This window comes from Molossus molossus, unplaced genomic scaffold, assembly GCF_014108415.1.
Source record: "Molossus molossus isolate mMolMol1 unplaced genomic scaffold, mMolMol1.p scaffold_m16_p_20, whole genome shotgun sequence".
NCBI classification, from domain to species: Eukaryota; Metazoa; Chordata; class Mammalia; order Chiroptera; family Molossidae; genus Molossus; species Molossus molossus.
The window spans coordinates 21,263,813-21,286,150 of NW_023425356.1; the positions used below are offsets into that span (position 1 = coordinate 21,263,813).

The 22,338-nt window shown below is 46.8% G+C and overlaps 4 protein-coding genes across 8 annotated transcripts in view; 1 reads left to right on the forward strand and 3 right to left on the reverse strand.

Annotated features, from left to right (window-relative positions):
- The window catches only part of GABPB2 (GA binding protein transcription factor subunit beta 2), a 52,675-nt gene extending 52,047 nt beyond the window's left edge, over positions 1 to 628 (reverse strand). For all 4 annotated transcript variants that reach the window (XM_036271944.1, XM_036271943.1, XM_036271942.1 and 1 more), the window contains exon 1: positions 518 to 628. The gene's annotated coding sequence lies outside the window, so the exon portion shown is untranslated. The remainder of the gene's footprint in view (positions 1 to 517) is intronic.
- Positions 629 to 2,779: 2,151 nt separating this feature from the next.
- Positions 2,780 to 11,025, reverse strand: MLLT11 (MLLT11 transcription factor 7 cofactor). Of its 2 annotated transcripts, none has more exons than XM_036271963.1 (2): positions 11,016 to 11,025; positions 2,780 to 3,442 (listed from the first exon to the last, which is right to left on the reverse strand). In XM_036271963.1, the coding sequence occupies exon 2, from the start codon at positions 3,434 to 3,436 to the stop codon at positions 3,164 to 3,166; it is 273 nt and encodes a 90-aa protein (XP_036127856.1). In that variant the 5' UTR covers positions 3,437 to 3,442; positions 11,016 to 11,025; the 3' UTR covers positions 2,780 to 3,163. The 2 variants fall into 2 exon arrangements, with proteins under 2 accessions (XP_036127856.1, XP_036127855.1); XM_036271962.1 differs by lacking the exon at positions 11,016 to 11,025 and adding an exon at positions 9,759 to 10,221.
- CDC42SE1 (CDC42 small effector 1) lies at positions 10,642 to 20,360 on the forward strand. Its single transcript, XM_036271964.1, has 5 exons — positions 10,642 to 10,770; positions 14,035 to 14,353; positions 14,914 to 15,024; positions 16,791 to 16,879; positions 17,152 to 20,360. Exons 2-4 carry the CDS (start codon positions 14,300 to 14,302, stop codon positions 16,863 to 16,865), a joined length of 240 nt encoding a protein of 79 aa, XP_036127857.1. The 5' UTR covers positions 10,642 to 10,770; positions 14,035 to 14,299; the 3' UTR covers positions 16,866 to 16,879; positions 17,152 to 20,360.
- On the reverse strand, positions 19,886 to 22,218 carry CUNH1orf56 (chromosome unknown C1orf56 homolog). The gene is made up of 2 exons (XM_036271957.1): positions 21,208 to 22,218; positions 19,886 to 19,906 (listed from the first exon to the last, which is right to left on the reverse strand). The coding sequence occupies exons 1-2, from the start codon at positions 22,216 to 22,218 to the stop codon at positions 19,886 to 19,888; spliced, it is 1,032 nt and encodes a 343-aa protein (XP_036127850.1).
- Between the last annotated feature and the right edge of the window lie 120 nt (positions 22,219 to 22,338).

A 22,338-nucleotide genomic window follows, 5' to 3' on the forward strand; every position in this document is an offset into this window, starting at 1 on the left:
GACAAACAATAAATCTCGTTCTCTCTCTTTAAAAAAAAAGGGGGAACTGGAGATGGGGCCCTTAGGCTCTTGTTCAGGTTAGCGTGCTCACTAATAATCTTTAGGCTATTCCTGGAGCCCCGTTTTTCTGTCACAAATCTTGTTTCCCAGATGTTCCGTCTTTCGGTTCAAGTCAGAGCCAAGGTCTCAGCCTAGAAAGCAGCCGGCCCCGCCCCGGCCCCGCGCTGCCCCCTAGTGGTCACCTCTGCGGCCTTGGCTTCCCTCAGTCCAGCTCCCGGGCCCCAGGTCTTACACCCACCCCTCCTTCACCTCCTGCCAGTCCCCTCCCCTTCCTCCCGACAGCATCCCCTTCCTCTTCGCCCCCCTCCCCCAGGTGCCCCCGCTCCCACGAAGGGGCGCCGCTCTGTCTGCACCCAGAAGTTCGGGGCTGGGCTGGGAAGTGGTGCAGCTTTTCAGGGGACACTCCCTGCCGGCCCTGACGCCCCCCAGAGGCCACCCATCTCTTCTTCCCCCTCACCTCCTCGTCCGGGACGCTGCCGGCTGCGCTTTCGCCGAACCCGCCAGTTTGGTGCCGTTTCCTTCTCTAGTTTAGACTCCCTGTCAGTGACGGCTACTTTTTACCCTTTTCATATATGCATATTTAGGGGGCCTTTAACCCCCCTCGTGGAGAAATGGAGGCAACAAAATGGCGGACCCGGAAGTGGAGACTGCGAAAGTACTTTGTGGCGGACGGATCTGTGAAGAGAAGATGGTTAGAAAACCTACTTTTCCATTGGAACAGAAGGATGATGCACCGCCGAGGCCCATTTGGTATCCCCCGCAGGCCTTTGCGGTGGAAAGCGTGTGTATCCGGGGAATCCTAGACGGGACTATTTAGCGAGGCGGAGGGTTGTCGATGACGTGTCTGACGTGTCTATAGACCCGGCAGGGGACGGACGGTGGTTTGTTTTGGCGCCAAGAACCAGGTGAACAGCTGAAGGGAAACCGCATTCTGTGTCGGTCCTGCTCCCGTTTGGTTGCTTCTTGGGAAGCCAGCCATAGGTTCAGGAGAAAATCTTGGTTCTTTGTCTCAATATAGGGTGAAGCCGATTGGGACGTTCCTGGCTTTGCGCGAGAAATGAGCTCTGGTGCCTGAGGGACATACTTCCAGTTCCAGCCGGAACATAGGACCCTAGAGCCGAGCTGTCAACACCAGCAGTGAAACAAATAACGGAGGCTTGCTTTGGGGGGGCCTGGAAGAGGATGGAGCATGAGTTTGCAAATCCATTCAGACGGATTTACCAAACACTTGTGTTCCATCTCCACCCACCAAACTCCATGACTAACGGACAGCAAGACGTCAGGAAAGAAGTCCTTCAAAAATAAGTAAAAACAGGAAAGGACATTTCACGGATCCATTCTTTATTATATTTTCATTTTTGACGTTGATGGTTGGCCTTTCAAAGCCTACGAGGAAGATTTACGTGTCTCCCCCGAGGAAGATTTACGTGTCTCCCCCATTTCCGAACTTACTTGCATTTTGTTCATGTCATCTTTAAAGTATTTACAGCATATTGCCCAAGTACTGTCTATATCGGTACTTACAAGCTTTACCTTTTTTTAAGTTTGAGAATCAAAAATCTTGTTTCATTCCTGTTTATATTATATTGTCTGACTCAGTGCCTTTCATAGAGTAGGCACCCAAAAACTACTTGTAAAGTAGTACAAATTTTTTTTTTAATGAGTTTTAAGTGAGTAGATAATATATTTGGGTGAATTTGTTTATTTTCTCAGGCACCTAAGCTGAAATGAGCAGATTTAGTGCCACAGGTGCCTTCTGAGGCACCTGGAATTACTACCTCAAATATGTTGGTAGTCGGTGGGCAAGCAGAATGGTTGGTTGCAGCTTTCTTGCTAAGTAATTTTAAATTGATTTCACCCTTTTTTTTGTTACCTACCCATTCAATGTGAAGTTCATCATTTTACCGTATAAAGGCTACTCAAATCATTCTTCCTCAAGGCTGAATATTAGGAAGAAAATATATATATATAAGCTGAATGTGAAAGCAAGGCTAACTTGAGATCTATACTGCTTTCCTGTGGAGAGAGAGAAAACTAGAATGCAATCCTGGGATTGAATGTCTTTATTAAAGAAATGAGTAAATGGCACCACAAATCAGCAACAAAAATTTTGGGAGTGGGAGCAGGCTGTAGGGTCAGAATGTGATTGTACATTTCATAGTCTCAAGGTAGCTGAAGAACTGTGCCTGAGGCCCATTGATGAATAAACATGGCAAATGGAGGAGGGCAAGTCTAAAATACTAAGGACCAAACCCTATGTCTTTTAGAAACAGAATCAAAACCTTACCAATTATCATAGTAGTCAGCAAGATTGCATTTTCAGATTTGAAATTGAGTGATTTTTTCCTCAGAGTTTTCAACCCACAGTTAGAAGCAAAATTGTAAAGTGAGTAGGCTTGAAGAAACACCCTTTTGAGAGAGGATAGCTATTTCTGAAATGACTCAGGGCTTTCCCTTATTTTTAATTTTCTAAGACATATTATTCCCTTGTTTAATACCTTTCACCCCAATTTCTCTGAGAAAGTGTGTATTATGAGGAGCAGAATAAAAAAGCAAGTGGTTTATATCATTTTAGCCTTTTAGAAATCCTACTGTCGTGTAGCAGATAATCTCAAATTAAAATTTACAAAGTACTCATCAACCATTAAAGAAATATTTGTGTTTACTGGTCTAAAGAAGGAAATTAGGAAAGTTTGAGCAATCTCTAAAGCTGATTCAAATGAGGTTAAAAAAAAAAAAAAAAAATCAGTCCTTTCATTTTATGCTCCTATACTACTCTGTGGTGCCCCCATCAGGCCTGTTTTCTGGAGTTAATATGGAGTGGGAGGAGTAATCCTTGTGACCCAGTAAGTGCACTCCATTGCCTGAACCCTTTACTTTGTGGCTTGAGGGCTTTTAAGAGAAATTGATACAATAAATAAATAAATAAATAAATAATAAATTAATAAATAAATATATAAATCACAACTCTGCCAGATTCATCAGCACCACCTCAACACAATGGAGGGGAGAGAGCAAGATTAATAGGCGAAAAGGACGGAAAGGAAGGGGCTTGAAAGGGAAGACAATGAGGGCAAGATGGTGGGAGAGAGAAGACTTGGGCTTAGAGCAAGTCCAATTCGAAGGAGTGGATGCTGGCAATGGGAGCTCTCCAGAAGTTGAAGGTGCTGTACTGAAGGAGGGCATCACCTTCAGGGTTTTTCTCCTGCTCTGTTTCCGTTGCTTGCCCGGTCATTTTGCCAGCGCTGCTGTCCTTGACCTTGTAGGTGGATGTATCTGACAGACCCAGGCTTTCCAGCTCCGACAGATCCAGTTCGGGAATGGGCATCCTCCAGAAAAGAAAGGAGCTGTACTGGCTACTCACAGGGTCCCTCATAACTTCCTAGAAAGAAACCACTTGTCAGTCTTCATGATATAGCAAATTCTTTGTGATCTATGGCCTTTCCTTAATTAGAATCTTTACATCTCCATTTGCCTCTGTACATAACCCAAGTGCCCTGGGATAAGCTACAGGAACTCTTCCTCCATTACCATTTTCTACTAATTCCTAACTTCTCCCCAACTTGGAATGAGTTATTTACTACCTACTGATTCTAGTCATTCTTGAGTCTGGTTTTCAAGGCCTTTCGGAATATGGGCCTATTCTTCTTAGTACTAGTATATTCTCTGCTACAGTTAAACTCATTACTGTCTCGCTTAACTCTCTCCACTCTCCATCTTAAAATACTACCCAAGTTTGTGCCCTGCTGGTGTGGCTCAGTGTTTGAGCATCAGACTATGCACTAAGGTCACTGGTTTGATTTCTGGCCAGGGCACATGCCTGGGTTTCGTGCCTGATCCCCAGTAAGGGGTGTGCAGGAAGCAGCTGATAAATGTTGATGCTTCTCTCTCATTGATGTTTCTGTCTCTCTCCCTACTTCCCCTCTCTAAAAAAATCAGTAAAAACATTTTAAAAATGCAAAATGAATTTAAAAAATACTACCCAAGGCTGCTCTCCTCTGTGTAGGATGGGACAGTTGCCGCAGGGCTAATAAAGCTCTCTTAACTTGAACCCCTCCCCCCCCAAAATACTACCCAAGTTTCAATACTCTCAAGTTCTTAGAGCAATCTTTCCCCTGAACTTCTATTATGTTTGCAATTACAGAACTTCTTCCTGCCTTTGGTTTAACAGGTTATGGTAACTCTGTAAAGGGCTTCCATGACATTTTGGCTTTCTGTTTTCCTCCTTGCCTTCTAAACCCTGTTATAGCCCTGGCTAGGTAGCTCAGTTGGTTAGAGCATTGTCCCAATACTCCAAATTTGTGGATTTGATCCCCAGTCAGGGCACCTACAAGAATCAACCAATGGCCCTGGCCAGTGTGACTCAGTGGCTAGAACCTCGGCCTGTGCCCTGAAATGTCTCAGGTTCGATTCCTGATCAAGGGTATGTACATACCTGAGTTGCAGGTGTTTTTGTTTTGTTTTGTTTTTAAATATATTTTTATTGATATTTAGAGAGGAAGGGAGAAGAAAGAGACAGAAACATCAATGTGAGAGAACCTTTGATCGGCTGCCTCCTGCATGCCCCCTGCTGGGAATTGAGCCTGCAACCCAGGCATGTACCTTGACCAGGAATCAAACCGGTGACCTCTTGGTGCATGGGTTAATGCTCAACCACTGAGCCACACCAGCTGGGCTGGGTTGCAGGTTTGATCCCTGGCCCTGGTTGGGGTGCATGCAGGAGGCAATCAATAGATGTGTCTCTCTCACATCAATGTCTCTCTTTCTCTTTGTCTCTCTCCCTTCCCTCCCTTCCACTCTCTCTCTAAAAAAAAAAAAAAAATCAACCAATGAATGCATAAGTGGAAAAACAAATTGATCTTCCTTTCTCCCTTCTCTCTCTAAAATTTTTAAAAAAGAACTTGAAAAAAAGAAACATTATAAACTCAACCTCTTTCAGGAGGACTTCCTTAAACTTACTCAGCTCCAACTACCCATTCTTCTAGCATCTACCCCACCACTTAGTAGAGTTGTTTCTGACTGTATCAGTTTGGGGATACAGATCACTGTTACATGCATAGGGATAGTCTTATCTCCTTCAAGAGACTGAGAATATACCCAAGGGTAAAAACCAGTCTACTTTATACGTTCTTCACAAGTGCTGGGCTTTGCACACAAAAGATATTCAAGGCTGCTGATTAATTTTCCATCTTTATTTAATACAATGAATACCGTGCCACTCCCACCTATTAGTCCACAGATAAGCCGTAACAGTCTATCTATTTCTCTCTAGCCTACCTCTGCTTCAAAACAAAACCCGGGTGCTAAAAGAATTTTCCTATGCTATAACGGGTCTGTTTTCTCTGGTCACAATGCTAGAATATATCTGATGATAGTGAAAGCAAATTGACTGGAAATTCTAGGTAAGTAAAGTAAACGTTAGATTGGAACGAGGAGGTCCTTTAACAGAATTCAGACACTTTTCCATGCTTTAATGAGTACTTCTAATACCTTTTTTGCTCATTCCACCCACACCCTAATGTTATATGACTATTAAACCTCCCTGTAGCCTCTACCCTGCTGCTTTCTAGCCAAGGGAAGGGGCAAGAAGCATTAGCTGAAATGTTCCCAAAGGAGCAGAAAGAACATTCCACTGCCTCCAAAAATAGAACCCTGTTTCAAAAGGACTTCCTCCAACACACTCCATTGGCTCTCATCAGACCTTCAGACACCTAAATAGTGGCCTAAAATAGTTGCCAAAATGTGTTCAGCAACATGATAACCAGCACCCTACAGAAACCCTCTCAGCCCACATAATGTGAAATGTCTCTACTAAGGCAGAAAAAGAATGCATTAACCTAGAACATGTTTATGTGTGAGTGTGGTGGCTTTAGGAGGAATGAATAGGTAGACTCAATGTTTTTAAAGTTAAAAGTAAATTCTGAGTTGCTCTTTTTCTTATTAGGTTCAAGATCTAAAATAAACCCCAAGCAGAAGAGCTGCTTAGGAGTGTGATCCAGGGACTGGAATAGGGTGGGAACATGTCAGGAAGGTGAGGTCATCATCCTATAATATTCAGCTCTGATCATCTCCACAATAATTTGCAGAGACGTGCACAAAAAAGAGTTACAAAACATGGTTGTACCTGCCAACCGATCAACCAGGGCTTAGGTCTGGGGCTATAGAGATCCTAAGAAGCAAACCTTAGGAGACAGTAATGTTCCTTCTACCACAGGGATTTTTTTTTTAAGTATTACTAGTTATTTACCTATATAGCTGGCTTCTTTTATTTTATTTATTTTTCTTTTCTTTACTGATTTTAGAGAGGAAAAGAGAGGAAGAGACATAGAGACATCGATAAGAGAGAACATCAGTTGGCCGCCTCCTGCATGCCCCCGACTGGGGATTTGGCCCACAACCTGGGCATATGCTCTAACTGGGAATCAAACCAGTAACCTCTTGGTGCATGGGTCAATGCTCAACCACTGAGCCACAATGGCCGGACTAGCTGGCTTCTTTTCTATCCTCTCCCTTACCAGCCTTCTCTGGTGAGAGCTTAGTATAACGTTGGGCAAATATAATAGGCTCTTTAAAAAACAGAATCATATGTACCCCCATGTTCATAGCAGCACTATTTACAATAGCTAAGATCTAGAAACAGCCCAAATGTCCATCAGTAGATGAATGGATAAAATAGCTGTGGTACATATACACAATGGAGTACTATGCAGCTGTAAGAAAGAAAGATATCCTTTGAGACGACATGGAGGGACCTGGAAAGTATTATCCTAAGTGAAACAAGCCAAGCAGAACAAGACAAATAACCACATGATCTCACTTATTTATGGAATATAATGAACATAAGAGTCTGAGGAATAGCGTAGACCCAGAAACATGGAAGTAGGGTACAGACGGACAACCCTCAGAAGAGGGGGTGGTGGGGAGAGGGAAGAGATAAACCACAGAACTTATATGTATGCATGTATGCAAAACCAATGGACATGGACAACAAAGCCACGGATGGGGCGGGGGGGGGGGGGGATGGGGGGAGGGTGTCAGTGGGGTGAAAAAGGAGAAACATCTGTAACAAAAAAAAATAGAATCAGCCCTGGCTGGTGTGGCGCAGTAGTTAGAGCATCAGCCGGAGAACCGGAGGGTCTCAGGTTCTATTCCCAGTCAAGGGCACATACCTGGGCTGCAGGTTTGATACCCAGCCTCAGTCAGGGCTCATACCAGAGGCAGAGGTAACCGGTCAATGTGTCTTTCTCACATTGATGTCTTTCTTTCTCTCTCTCTTTCCCCCTCTCCCACCCCTTCCACTCTCTCTCTAAAAAAAAAAAAAATATATATATATATATATATATATGGATATATATATATATATATATATATATATATATCTCCTTGGGTGAGGATTAACAACAACAAATAAAAACAGAATCTTAAGGGGGGGAAAAATCACAGATTTTTATTTATTTTTATATTGTTGGTTAATCCTCACTCAAGGATATTTTTCTATTGATTTTTTTTAGATTGAATGGAAGGGAGGGAGGGAGGGAGAGAAACACAGATGTGAGAGAGACACAGGGACTAGTTGTACCCCCGCACAACCCTGACCAGGGCTTGGGATTGAACCTGCAACCAGGTACGTGCCCTTGACGGGGAATCGAACCCTCGACCCTTTGGTCTGTGGGCCTATACTCTAATCACTGAGCCAAACCAGCCAGGGCAAAATCATAGATTTTTAAAACTAGAAAACACCTTAGAAATTATTTAGTGACTTGTGAAGCCTCCCAGCCAGTTTGGATAGAACCCAGGTCTCATAACTCCCAATCTGGTCTTTTTTGATGTGTTATACATAGAGAGTTGCCTACAGCTTTATATAATCCTATACCAATATTCTCAAAACTTGCAAGAATTCTTAGTTCCTGAAGAGCAGATATTCAATGGGTTATGTGTTGATTGTTCCCGTGGTTCTGATCTGAACGGTGAACATGCAAAAATGCAGTGGAGAGCAAGCTAGAATCTGAGAAAGGGAAAAAGCTGTGACAAACTGACTTCTTTTCTTATAGCCATCATATGTATCAAAGGCGTCCAATCCCTGAGTGTCTGGCAGAGCTTCTCTTGACAATTAAAAAAGCTAAGGGAAATTTCACGAACTATTAACTCAAAAAGCCTAAAATCTCTAGGTATGATTCACAGACATGAACAGAGAGTACCAAATGCATTCTAGAAAAATACTCATACAATCATTAACGGCTTTTAAAATCAAGTCAAGAACATTGACTACACAGAAAATTGAAACTAAAATATCCTTTACATTGATAATGAAATTTTAAAATTTAATGCAGTATGAATTTAATTTCCAAGTACCCAAATTTTGCAAGAGGTCTCTTTTCAGCTAGCTTTCTCTTCCCCTCTCCATTTGCTTAATTAGCAAATATATATAAAAAGATACACTCTCGCTGAGCCACACAGACACACCCAAATACCTTTGTCCAGACTCTCAGTGGGAATCCAAGAGTCTACCCAACCAGGCCTTGCTGTGTCATGCTGCCACAGTGGGATGGAAGGGCAAGGGATGGTGATGGTGGGGAATGGAAGTGTTCTGGCAACTCATTATATGTGGTTTATTCTGGGCTTGGATTTTTCTATTAGCCTTGTCCTTCCCCACCTATTACACTGAGCTGCAAATAAACATTCCTTTTCCAGGATCTGTCCCTGTACTTAGCTCTTGTGGGCTATACTACTTCAATATGGGATCAGGTAGTTCTCCAACACAGGGGTCCCCACCTTCCTGCCTCAAGCTACTTCTTTGGAGCAAAGGTCTGAGATGGGGAGGAGACTGTTAAAGGAAAGGTGAGGGCCCTGGAGAGTTTGGCTCAGTGGCTGGAGCGATGGCCTGCAGACTGAAGGGTCTCTGGTTTGATTCCCAATGGAGAGCACCAAGGGCACATACCTGGGTTACAGATTTGATCCCTGGTCCTGGTTGGCATCTTGCGGGAGGCAACCAATCGATGTGTCTCTCTCATTGATGTTTCTCTCTCTCTCTCTCTCTCTCTCTCTCTCTCTCTCTCTCTCTCTCTCTCCCTCCCTCCCTCCCTCCCTCCCTTCCACTCTACCTAAAAAACAAAACAAAAAAACAATGGACGAATATCCTCGGGTGAGGATTAACAAAAAAAGAAAAAGAAATGTGAGGATTAATCTCAATATTATCTCATGTCCCTTCCCCCAAACTCCCTCCTATGGAGACAAGTTTGGGGTGAGGGTAGACACATCAATAGAATACTATAGAAAAAAGATTGGAAATATAGGGAAATAGAGGCTAGAGCAATACAGTAGGACTAGAGATTCATTTTTTTAAAATTATAGCTTGAAAGGAAGATAGAGATAACTAGACCAAAGATAAAATACACAGGACAATAAATTATAGGCAAATAGGTACCTGAAATGAGATAACTGTTTAGAAATAACTACATGTAAATTGTTAAAAATTAATGTCTGTGTTCAGGATTATAAGGCATGGATGGAGATGTATGCAAGAGATGTAAAACGGTGAACAAATGAACAAATTATCTACCGTTGTTCATAGCGGCGCCTTCTATTCTCTTGAACTGTCCCCCAACTTCATCCCTATTTGGGGTCCTCAACCTAACCAGAAGCAGCTGCTCTTCTATCTTTGCAGCCCCCCCCCCCCGCCGCCCCCCAGTTTAGTTTACCTGTTATCAATGAATTACTAGTGTGTGTTCCAAAGATGGAGAGAGGACCCCAGGCTCGGTCCCTGCTCTGGGCTGGAGAGAAAGGCAGCAGAGGGGGCTTCGCCGGCTTTGTCTTCAAGCTCCCTCTCTCTTCTGTGACTGAGTCTGTCCGCTCAGTCTCCCCCTGCAATGCAGCCCCTCCTAAGAAGGGCGGAAGGACTCCCCGCCCCTCCCTGCCTGACTCGGCTAATTCAAACGATAGGTTCCAGAACACTTTCCGGAGGAAGACACGATTAAGGCATCTCTCTGTAGGTTTATTGGTCTGCACAGTTATTGCCCAGCTCTTTCAGCACCCCCCTACTGACTGGGGGTGCACTGAAAAAGCAAGTAGTTGTCCTCTGATTTTAGGTTTATGGATTAAAAATCTTAACTCTAGACAACAATGGAGGAGTGCCCCTTTATCCCCCAATTTAAGGATCCGGCTATGAAGTGTTTTTGAGAATTAGGAAAATGCTCCATCCCTCCCCCTAACCTCCACTCCTCCCGACTCGCCCCCCAACCCTCACAGGGCCCCCCGAGCCCTGTTCCATTTGGGGTAGAACACAGAAGACTGGGGGGTTCGTCTGAGAAACTCGGAACTTGGTCGGATCCAGGGGATTTAAGGGCTCCGCTTCCTTTTGCCCCGCAATGCCTGGAGCAAAGGGAACGCGCGATTCCGGGGCGCCGGGCCTCAGCGAAAGGTCGCGGTTCCGCAGTGCGCCGAGCAGGGCGGCGGCCTCGGGGGCTCCGGGCCTCCCGCCCGCCGGTGCAGCGCCGCCGCAGTCCGGGGGGGAGCTGTGCGCCCGCCTCCCAGCCGGACGGGTTTCGTAATCGCGTCGCCGCCGTTTCCGCCCTCGGCCAGCCCCACCTCTGCCGACCCGCCCTCGGCTCCCCACCGCTCCGGGGAGCGAGTCCCGGAACCCCACACTGGCGGGCACCGAGCGGGAGCCCCCCACAAGCTGCAGCCGGGCGCCTCGATGCCGGAGCAGAGCAGGTGAGACCGTGGAGTTGGCCCCCCGCCGGGGCGCCCCGCCTGCCCTGCCCGACGGCGCCGCACCGGATGCTGGGGGTGGGGGAGGAGGCTGTGGACCGGCTGGGTCGGTGGGGAAAGGGGTGCGCCCCCTGAGTAACCGCCCCGTCCACGCTCATGCGGCGCCCACAGTGAGGCCGCTGGAGAGGAGAAGGGAAAGAGGGGACCGGGGTTGTGGGGGAGGTGGCAGGAAGGTCTCCGAGACTCACCGACCTCGGTGGTGGCGTGTGCCGGACAAAGTGGAGCCGAGCAGGGTCCTGGAAGGTCTAAATCTGAGACTAAGGTAGCCACGGAAGACGGTGACAAAGTCCGAAAGCTGCACCGAGGGGTCCCACTCCTCGTTCAGCGACGGGAGGAGCAGAGAATGTCTGGGTAGAGTTGAGGGGTCGGCAGAAATGGAGTTTGTGACTGGAATGACAGTATACTGAGGGGGCGCTTAGGGACTATTTATGTTTCATCTTTAGCCCCCACAAGACCTTTCCTGGGGAGGGGCACGATTGGAGCTGGGGCAGATGCCTGTCACTTGCCTGAAAAGTGGGGTCTATCCCTACCTATGTGGAGCCCCTCGGTAGCTCTTCTTGCCTGGAGGTCTCCACAGGGGACCGGCTACAGCCCTGGGTTTATTGCTCACTCCATTCTCTTAATTCTCTTTCTCTTTCACTCCAGCTGCTTCTTGTGAAGGCTTGTCAGGCAGCGGGTTGGAGGCCTTGGGGCTGCAGGCAGCGGGACCGGGAAAACCGGTTTGGGGCTAGACTAGGACTGGGGAACTACCTCTGTATGTCCTTCCTCCCTCGAACCTTTCTCCCATCCCTTCTCACTCCCCAGTAGTTCCGAAGCTATTAAGCCCCGGTGTGACCTTGGTGGCTTTCCCAGCTCCAATTCACTCTTCCTATTTGGGACTTAGGCCCGGTTCTCAGAGCTACTTGGCTGTCAGGATATGGATTTATGTGGTTTAATCCTGATTCCTCCTGCTATTTTCCCAGCCCCTTCCCATCACTGTGGGACTGAAATAGTGGGCCTTGGATTCCGTACTTCTTCCTGGACTTACCAGGACTTCATTTTTCCTCAACCTAATCTTTAGATATTTTAAAGAATGAGAGTGGCAGCCAATCACTCTTACTTTTCTGGCCTTATTCTCCCCCCCACACCTCCATTCCCGGTTTCACCCTGCCCAATTTCTCCACACTCTGACCCCACCCCCCAAGTTTTAGAAACCCTTATGTCCTATGTCCTGGGGAATGGAATTTCCTGGTCACTTCTCATCATCATTGGTCATTTCATGCCAAGTTCCACACACACACACTTTCCCTCCACCCAGCTCCGGCCAGATCGCTGGAAAAGGAACAGAAATGTCCTTGTTCCCTACACTGCCCCTTTCCCTCTCTCTCCTCTCCCCCTTTTCTTCTCTCCTCCCACCATCCACTTCTGTCCACTCAGCTTTGAGCAGGGGGGTGTTGGGGAGAGTTCAGTCTCAGTACAGCCTGTCTGGCGGTGTTGGGGGTTTCCTCTGATTCTTCATTGTTTTCTTCACCATCCCCCACCCCTGCCTCCAACCCTTACCACAGGCTGCCACCACTATCACTACAAACCCTGTGACTGACTTCCCCATTGACCACAGCTCCCCTCTCTGGACAACTGTGTTCTGACTTCCGTCCTATCTTGTTACTCCTCCTCTCCAGTGGTGAGAAGGGAAGTAAAAGAAAGCCCCGGCTCCTGGGTCCTTCCCTCCCTTAGAAGCTGTATCTCAGTGTTTGTGTGATCTCATCTCAGGGCTGTTTAAACAACAACTCAGTTCTTGGATCAGTCTAGGGTGCCAGGACCTCGGGGTTCCTGGCCTAGAGGGATGGGAGATTCATATTCATGCTCAAGTATAGTATTTATAAAACTGCCCTGTTTGGAAACTTTGAGATTGCCTGTGTTATAGGCCTGGAGAACGCAGTGAGTATAGAGGAAACTCAGGTGTACCCTACCCTGGCTGGCAGTAATGAAAGTTTTTCCTTGGACACTAATGCTTTGGAAAGTTCCTTGTGTCTGGTTGGCTGATGATGCTTGGGGATGGAAGTGATGTGGAGGGAGAAGCATGAGGTCACAGCATGAGGGGAGGAGGGAGGGATAGAGGCAGGCTAGAGCAGAGTGGCACAATAGGACATGTGAAGAGGGCGGAGAGGCTGGAAAAAGATTTCTTATGGGACAGAAGATACCTGGCACATGGACCTGCAGCCTGTGCGCAGATCTATACAAGACACACACATGGAGTCTGGCCAGTGTGGCCCAGTGGTTGAGCGTGGACCCATACACCAAGAGGTCGCTAGTTTGATTCTGGGTCAGGACATATGCTCAGTGGGGGGGCATGCAGGAGGCAGCCAGTCCATGTTCTGTGTCATCAGTGTTTCTATCTCTCTCTCCCTCTCCCTTCCTCTCTCTCTAAAATCAATAAAGAAAAAAAAAAAAAAACTAACACAAAACAAGACACACACATGGAGATACGGCCATGCCACATATGTGCAAGCAGAGGTGCACAGGCGGGAGTGCAGTGATACAGGACACAGAAACAGAATGTGTACAGCCTTGAGAAAAGATCTCAAGATCAAGTAATAAAGGACCTGTTAAATGTCTTTGGGAGGGGCTGGAACTCAGTTGAGGGAAATGAGCAGGAAGAAGGGCAGGGAATAGAGAGGGAAATTTTTTTCACTGTGGGAAGTCTTTCTTGAGGATCAGTCTTCTGTAGTTAGTCACCTAGGACTTGGATAGTCAGGTCTTAATGAAAATCTAGGTGTTCAGGGTAAGGTAAGGAAAAACGGACGGACCAGGGTGGAGCCCTTGTTTGTGAGAACAAAAAACCACCGTTTCCTCTTCAAAGTCACTTAAATGCTCTTCCCCTTCTGCCCTAAACCCACGGAGAAAGGTGGAGCTTGTAGTACCCTCCAAATTTTGCTCATTTCTGTTACTTTCCTTTAGTCCCCTCCTATCCTCTAATCCTAAATGCTTTCAGCCCCCTTTCTCTCTCTTGGTACCAGCAGCTACTGCTCCTTAACCCCTTGGTGTCCTTTGGTTCTTGACCTTTCTCCGAGGGTCAAACTGTGAGGTTCTTTTGTTTGGAGGAGGTTAGTGTTGGGTACAAGACTAGGGCTTTTAAGGGAGAACAAGAATCTGGGCTCATCAGGAGGCTTCTCAAGGAGGGAGGGATTTCTCATTAACCTTTCTTCTCTTCACTTTCTGTTCATCCAGGGTTCCAAGCCTGAGAAAGACATAACCTTGTGCCTGCCTGCCTGCTTCACTCTCTGGCCCTGCTGGTCTCTCAGGGTGTGAGACATACTGACCTTCACTGCTCAGCCAAGGGTTCCGAGAACTCGACTTTCTATAGACCTGTCTTGCTGATTGAACCCAGGGTGTTGTTACACCTGAAGGGAGAGAGGAGTGGGCGGTCAAGGCTCCTGAGCAAGAGCCCTCTGGGGCCTCAGGCAGAGGAGTGAAACTGGAACCGTCAGGGAACATGAGTGAATTTTGGCACAAACTGGGCTGCTGTGTGGTAGAGAAACCCCAGCCGGTGAGTCTCCCCACCCCCACCGCAACACACACACAAATCAGTTACCGTATACTGTGAATACTGTGAAGTAAACACCATGTAGGTTCTGCTGTCTAAAAAGCACACTTCTTGCTTCCCTCTCTGTCAGGATAGTCTCTATGGCCAGGCAGGTATGTACTAGAAGAAAGGGGACTGGGTGATGGAAGAAGCAAATAGTTCTAGCTATCACTTCCTGTTCCTGTCCATTCTGAATTGGGTGGGGGTTGTGGGTGGAGCTTAATACCTGTCAGTTTTCCCCATTGTTTCCTCATTAGCTAGAGGTGACTTTGACATGTCCTTTCTTTGTTCAGTATTCACTCTGCAGGCCACTGCCCTCAGCACACTGCCTGTGTCCTCTGTTTGTTATTCCAGCCTTGCCTTTTATATCCTAGTGATTTATTTTCCTATTATAATACCATATCCCCTTTCCTACAAGGCCCTAAAGCTCTTCCCTTAGTGGTCTTCAAGACTCCTTTTTTCCTTCCTCCAGTGTGACTGCAGGAGGGGCTTTCAAACGTAACTCCCCTATTTTCTCCAAGCAGAAGAAGAAGAGGAGACGGATCGACCGGACCATGATTGGAGAACCAATGAATTTTGTCCACTTGACTCACATTGGCTCTGGGGAGATGGAGAACAGAGATGGACTTGCCATGGTAATAAGGGAATGGGGTCGGTTTGATATGAGGTTGTGGCCTAGAACTGTTCATCTTTCAGAGTTGAAGCAGGGGTCATAACAGAATATTTGATGGGGAAATAAGCTAGGATTATAATCCTGGTCACCAGTTGCACCAACCTGGGACCTGACATTTCAGATCTCTGGCCTACCCTCCCTCATTTTTACAGTTAACAGATTGTTATTAATTGGTATGTGAGGTATATAAGTCTTTAAGAGTTACTTGGATGGCATTTTCCAAAAACCTTATCCCTTCCTTCTGTTCGTTAAGAACTGCTGTTTCAGTGCCACAGTAAGGCATATTGTTGTTGGGAGTGTTAGGGCAGGAAAAAGCTGAGCATCTCTGTCCTAAATAACATCTAATATGTATTTCTGCTCTCAAAGTAAGGGAAATAGGCCCTGGCCAGTGTTGCTCAGTGATTAGAGTGTTGGCCCACAGACCAGAGAGTTACGGGATCGATTCCTGGTCAAGGGCAAGTACCTGGGTTGCAAATTTGATCCCTCACCCTGGTCAGGGTGTGTGCAGGAAGCACACCTACCCTCCCTCCCTCTCATCTACTCTCTCTAAAAATCAGTGGAAGCTCAGCTGGTGTGGCTCAGTGGTTGAGCATCGACCCATGTACCAGGAAGTCACCGGTTGGATTCCCAGTAAGAGCACATGCCCAGGTTGTGGGCATGATCCCCAGTGAGGGACATGTAGGAGGTGACCAATCAGTGTTCTCTCTCATCAATGTTTCTATCTCTCTCTTCCTCTTTCTAGAAATCAATAAAGAAAAAGAAAAAGCCCTGGCCGGTTTGGCTCAGCAGTTAGAGCTTTGGCCCGCAGACCAATGAGTCTCGGGTTCAGTTCTGGTTCAAGGACAGGTACCTTGGTTGCAGTTCATCCCCCACCCTGGTCTGAGTCCGGTGGGAGAAGGCCAGTTGATGTGTCTCTCTCACATTGATGTTTCTCTCTTCCCCTCTTTCCCACTCTATCTGAAGATAAATAAAAAATAAATAAGACATAAAAATCAATGGAAAAAAATAACTCTTGGGTGAGGAGTAACAAAAAAATAACTCAGGGAAATGGGCCTGGAGAAAGTGAAGGAGTTTTTTCACCAATTGCAAAACTTAGATAACTATGATAGGGTCCTTTGTGAGAGGATCTTATTAGTAAAAGACTAATTTTTTGTTGTTATTTTAACCCATGCTTTTATTTATTTATTATTGATTTTGGGGGGGTGGTTAATCCTCACCCGAGGATAGTTTTCCACTGGTTTTTAGATGAAGAGGAGTGAGGGAAAGAGAGCGACAGAGACAGACATTGATGTGAGAGAGACACATTGATTGGTTGCCTCCCACACAACCCTAGCTGGGGCCAGGGATAAAACCTGCAACCCAGGTATATACTCTTGACTGGGACTCAAACCCACAACCCTTCAGTCTGGGGGTTGACACTCTAACCACTGAACCAAACCAACCAGGGCAATTTCAGAGAGAGAGAGACATCAACTCGCTATCTCCTTCACATCCCCTACTAGGGATCAAGCCCAGAATCCCAGGCATGTGCCCTGACCGGGAATCAAACCTCGACTTCCTGGTACATGGGATGACACTCAGTCAACCGAGCTACACCAGCCAGCCCATTTCCAGAGGATTTTATTGTGAAGGATATGGGGTCAACCTCTTCCATGGAGAGCACATGGGAGATCTCTTACTGTGAGACATGAAGACTTAGGAGAGAGTTTCACATGTGCTTTTTCATAGACAGGTGCGGTTCAGGAGCAGATGAGATCCAAAGGAAACCGAGACAGGCTATGGAGCAATTCTAGGGGCTTGTAACTCCAACAGGAATGGTGAGTGATTAGAGAAAGCCACCCAACACCTCCAACACCTGCTGATGCTCTGCCTTAGAATCCTGATCCTCTGCAAGAATGGGAATCAAGGGAAGGAAGAATTAGACTGGGAGGGAGGGTCAGTAATGTAAGATCCAGAAAAGCAGAGAGAGGGATGTGCAGACAGAAATAGAGAAAAGAGCACATTATGGAAATAGTCTGCGCTAAGTGGTGCCTTTTTCCCAGGACTTGGTTTTCTTTGAGGCTAATCTTTTCTTTTTTTTTAAAATTAGGTTCTGCTGTCTGAAGTCTCCACTCTGTGCCCAGCCCAGAAAAGATGCTATCCCCACCAGATCCCTCCTAAAACCAGTGTTCCCAGGGCCCCTCTTTTCCTTATCTGCCTGATAGTGCCTCAAAAGGCTTGGGGGCTGGACTCCCTCTACTTCCTCTGGCAATAGCCCCTCCTGGAGATGGGGTCAAGGCAGCAGGACTGACCAAGTGACTACTGGTTGGCCAGAGGAGTTCAGCTGAAGCCCTGGACACTCTCAGATCTGAAATAGGAGTTTCTGGAAACCTGGAATGAGTTCCCTTCTCCTGAATGATGGTCTGGGTGCCCCTGTTTTTAAACTATTAACCTGGAACTCCTTAAATGGCAGGTGGGTGAGGTTACCAAGCCAAAGCTGGCTTTGCTGAGAAGCTCCCTACCTCCCTGCCCTTCTCCTTCCTCCTGGAATGAACTGAAGCAGACATCAAGCAGGGGCTGGGAGGGTAACCACTGCCTAGTCTACTCTTTTTAAATCTCAGACCTTAATCTCTCTCTGCCAATACCAGCGTCTTTCTCTAGTTAGGCCTCTAACCCTGTTTCTGTAGTATTGCTAGCTCCCCAGTATTTTCTCTTTTTTTAAATTAATTAAAATTTTAATTTAAGATGAGTTCTCTTAATTACCCCCACCCTGCTACTACCTCTGTCCTTAACCCCATCCCTGATAAGAACCTTGTTTCCCATTGAATAAGACTCACAGTAAGAGATGGATCTTAACCTGATGACATTCCAGTTAGGTCTCGGGGACTTGGCCTGCCCACTGCCAACCTCCCTGCTGGCCCAGGTGAGAGGAGGAAGAGGGATCTGGAGAGAAACCCAGAATGCAGCAAAACTAGGAGTTATGTCTCAGGGTGGACTTCCTTTCTGACCATGAGGGTGGAAAGTGGGGAGATAAATTGGTTGCAAATAATTAGCTGTGAGTTTAGAAATCTTAGTCCTCACAACCTGGGAGCAGGGAGACACATAAAGCGAGGTTTCTCAGTGTGGACACTTAACATTTTGGGTGGGATAATTCTTAGTAGTGGGGGACTGACCTGTGCATTACAGGATGTTTAGCAGTGTCCCTGGCCCACCCTAGTGATAACCAAAAATGTCCCCAGACATTGCCAAGTGCCTCCCAGTTGAGAGCCAGTGCTCTAGAGTCAACATATTTTTCTCTTAAGTGATTTCTATCCCCCATCCTAACCCCATCCCATTAGTCATCCTAAGCCTGAGCCTTGATGAACTAGACTCTGTAAAGTAGGCTTAATAGGGTTGCACATAATCTTCAAATAGTTCTTTAGCCATCGTGTTGCTTGTGCTTGCATGGGTTGTTTCTGTGATGGACATGTACAATGCTTCTCCTTTCTTGTTCAGTGGGGAGGGGTTCCTGTAGTGGTGGGATTAGGGAAGGGTGGGAGAGAAAATCAGTAGAGTCATAGACACCCCAGCACTCTCCTCCCCAAATTTTAAGCTCTATTTCTGTGCCCTAGTCCTGGAACCAGACGTAAATAAGACTCAGGGAGTTTTGTCTGAAGAACAGGTCCCACTCTCCACCGGGCTGAAGAGTCTGCTTTAGGTGGGAAAGAAATGGAGTAGTAGGTTCTTTAGACACTCAGTTTTCTCAGGTGTTTTTTGTTCTGGCCCCTTCTTTGCAGGGAGATTAGGAAGACAGAACGGGACAGATGAGCTCCTGCCTGCTCTGTATGCAGAAGGCGGGGGTCTCGGTAGTTCAGTAAAAGGAAGCATCCTGTTTGATGGTAGTGGGGGTCAGGAATGTGGGAATGAGGACCCACTCTGCTGATTCCACCATCCATGCAGTTTGCCCCACCTACAATTACTGAGGTTCTAATTTTTTCAAGTTTCAGTGTATTTCCTGAAGTTTTTCAGGGCCTAAGATTGCTCATATTTATAACATTCCCATTTACTCTGTTACAGTCAAGTTAGTTGCTCTGAAAGTAGCTCAATAGCATGAGGGTTTTACTAGATCTAAAGGGTTGACAGGATAGGGTAGAAAGATGGGGGCTCCTGGACTCTCTGGTCCCCCTGATCTTTTGCCTTATTCTTAACGCCGATTCTTTGGACGTAATCTTTTCTTTGGTTCTCTGTCTCCTTTAGCTACCTTCTCTAATGTGTGTGCTACCATCACTTTAACAATATTTAGAGTGATGGGAATGGTTTTGAGAGTCATAATTTATATTGAACATTTGTTGGACTTCTAAATACATTTTTCAAATAAAAAGTTTAAGCAAAATAGTCACAGAGTAATCACTACAGATGTATGTTGGGTTAAATGATAAATATGGCTGATGAAGGTAACCCCTAGAAAGTGGCTAACGTGGGATTTTGTACCATTGTCCTTTCTAAGGAGAAAAGGCTGTTGTGAAGGCAAGACCATCATCTAAGGGTTCAACTCCTGCTTGGCATTCATATCAGTTTTTTCAAAAGAAGAACTGTGTTTAAAAACAACTGGAAATGTAGATGAACAACAACCATTTTATCCTGGGGGATGGGAAGGGCCCAAGCCAGATGCTGCTGGCTACCCAGTTCAATTTTATAAGATTTTTGGTCTCTCCTCCCTCAGATACCTCTGTAAAAAGACACAAGGCCAAACAATGTTTTTTCTAGTTTTGTTTTTCTGTACTAAAAATACTCAGTGGGTGCTGGGATTGAAAGGGGAGGAGAGGTTGAGATGCTGACACCTCTTCTTGCAGATCAAGTGGCCATTACCTCCGGTTTCTGTCTATCTGGGTAAGGAAACAAAATAGAGAAAAGGGGAAATATTATATTGGCATCTGTTTCATTTTTCCTTGCTTTATCTCCCTTTCCCCACAAATCCTCATTCCCTCAACACTACTGCCCCCTACTGATGATGCTTTTTTATATTGAATAATGGCATTGGACACAAGGAGAAAGACAAAAACCATTAAAGCAACCATGTATACATTTTATTGTCCTGCTCTCCCCAAAGTTCCTGTCATCCTATCAATTGAGAATATTTTATCAGGTCAATCAGAGCCTTCGGTAGCTCTTTTGATAAAGCAAAGGACTGTCCTTCCTCGAGAGTCCTTAGGTTGCTGAGAATAATCCTAGGACAGTTCTTATGGATAGTGGTGATTAAGAGCATTGGTACTACTGTCAAATCTGGTTTAAATCCTGCTGTGACTCTGCCACTTACTAGCTTTATAAACCCCTATTTCTGCCTGGCCATGTGGCTCAGTGGATTGAGCACTGTCCCATGGACTGAGAGGTCCAGGTTCAATTCCTGGTCAGGGCACATGCCTGGTTTGCCGGCTTGATCCCCAGTAGGGGGAGTGCAGGAGGCAGCCTATCAATGTTTCTCTCTTACATCAATGTTTCTTTTTTATTTTTATTTTTATTGATTTTAGAGAAAGGGAGAGGGAGAGATAGAAACATCGATTAGAGAGAACATTAATTGGCCACCTCCTGCGTGTTCCACACTGGGGATTGGGCCCACAACCTGGGCATGTGCCCTGACCAGGAATTGAACTGGCAACCTCTTGGTGCATGGGTCTACACTCAACCACTGAGCCACACCGTTCAGGCTCTCACATCAATGTTTCTATCTCCCCCTTCCTCTCTAAAAAAATAAAAACAAAAATAAACCCCTATTTCTTCAGCTCTAAAGTGGGGATAATACCTCAGGGCTGTTGGAGGTCTGATCTAAGTGTAGTGCATATAGCAAGACCTCAAATATTGGCTGTTGTTACTGTTAAACTGCATTAATAAGCTGAAAACAATTATCTTCCATATCCATTGTCTGTGCATCAAGAATTATTTACATATCTACAATCTTAACAGTTTGATCAATTATCATCTAATGATCAATAATACATCTTGCCTAATGACCAGCCAGTTGTTCAAGATGTAACAAATGGAATCCATGGCCAACAATAACGTGAATCAACCAATACATATTATGAATCAGTAACCAAACAGATAAGTAACAGTTCATGTAAGTACAGTGGCTGGTTCAGGACTTTTCAGATCTATCAACAAGGATCCTGGTTCATCACCAAACACTTACTGGTTGCATCTTTGTGAATACTGAAGAGAGGCTATGCCAAATATCCTCCAGCCCAGTCCTGACCTGCCTCCAAAAAGCAAGAGCTGGGCTGGGGCTGGGGCTGAGAAAGGGGAAGGGGGTGGGTCTGAGTCTGGTGCTGAGGTGGGGCATGGAGCTAGTGGTGGTGGTGGTTGTGGTGGTAGTCTGAGTGGTGCAGCTGGAATCAGAACAGAGGCCTGAGTCCAGGGGGCACTCCTCACGACGCCGATCACAGTGACACTGATGGTAGGTGCAAGGCCGGTGCTCTGTACGGAGCTGGCTCAGTGCCCCAACTCGAAGGCGCCCAGAAAGGCCTTGCAGCCTCCCGGCCCGGGTCCTGCTCATGGTGCCTGACTTGCAGTGGCAGTGCCACGGGCCCCAGGGCATCAACACCAGCCGCACGTCCTCAGGAGGTGGCATAGCTGTGGAGGAGGATCGTGGCCAGCGGCTGGGGGTGGACCCTGCTGTTGACCACCGGGTCAGGCTGGTGTCCGATAGCTCAGTAGGTCTCCATTTGGGGGGCGGCAGGCTTGTGGTCATCCTGTATTCTGGCGCCTGGATATTCGCTAGAAACCTTGAGCTGAACCTCCTCGTTGTACTGGAGACCATCGCACGGCCAGTCCCTGCTCTGGTGTTATTCTTATGGGCATTAATCACAACCCCCTCCTCCAAAGACCCGTCCTCATCTTGCTCCCATGAACGCAGCCTGCTGATGTCCGTGGACACTGTAGAGGCCAAGAGCTCGGCAGCGGCGGGGCCTGCCAGGCGGTCGGCAGTGGCCACGACGTCATCCTCGTCCTCCATTATTACCCTTCTCTTCGGGGGAACACCGGACCCGGGGGTGGACCGGTAGTTGCGGGTCATCGGGCCCCTGAAGCGGAAACTGGCCGGCGGCTTCGTCCCAGTTGAAGTCAGGCCTTGGGCCCCCGCCGCCGCCCGGGTCCCCAGACTAAGCAGCAGGGCCCAGAGCAGCGCGCCGGCGGCGGGGACCATGGGGCTGGACGGTGTGGGGCTGGGAGGGGGGCCAGTGGCTGAGGCCGGGGCTCCTACTTTCTCTCCCTCCCTTCCGCTCTCCACGGACCCACCGGGTCGTTAGAACCGAGGCCGCTGCCG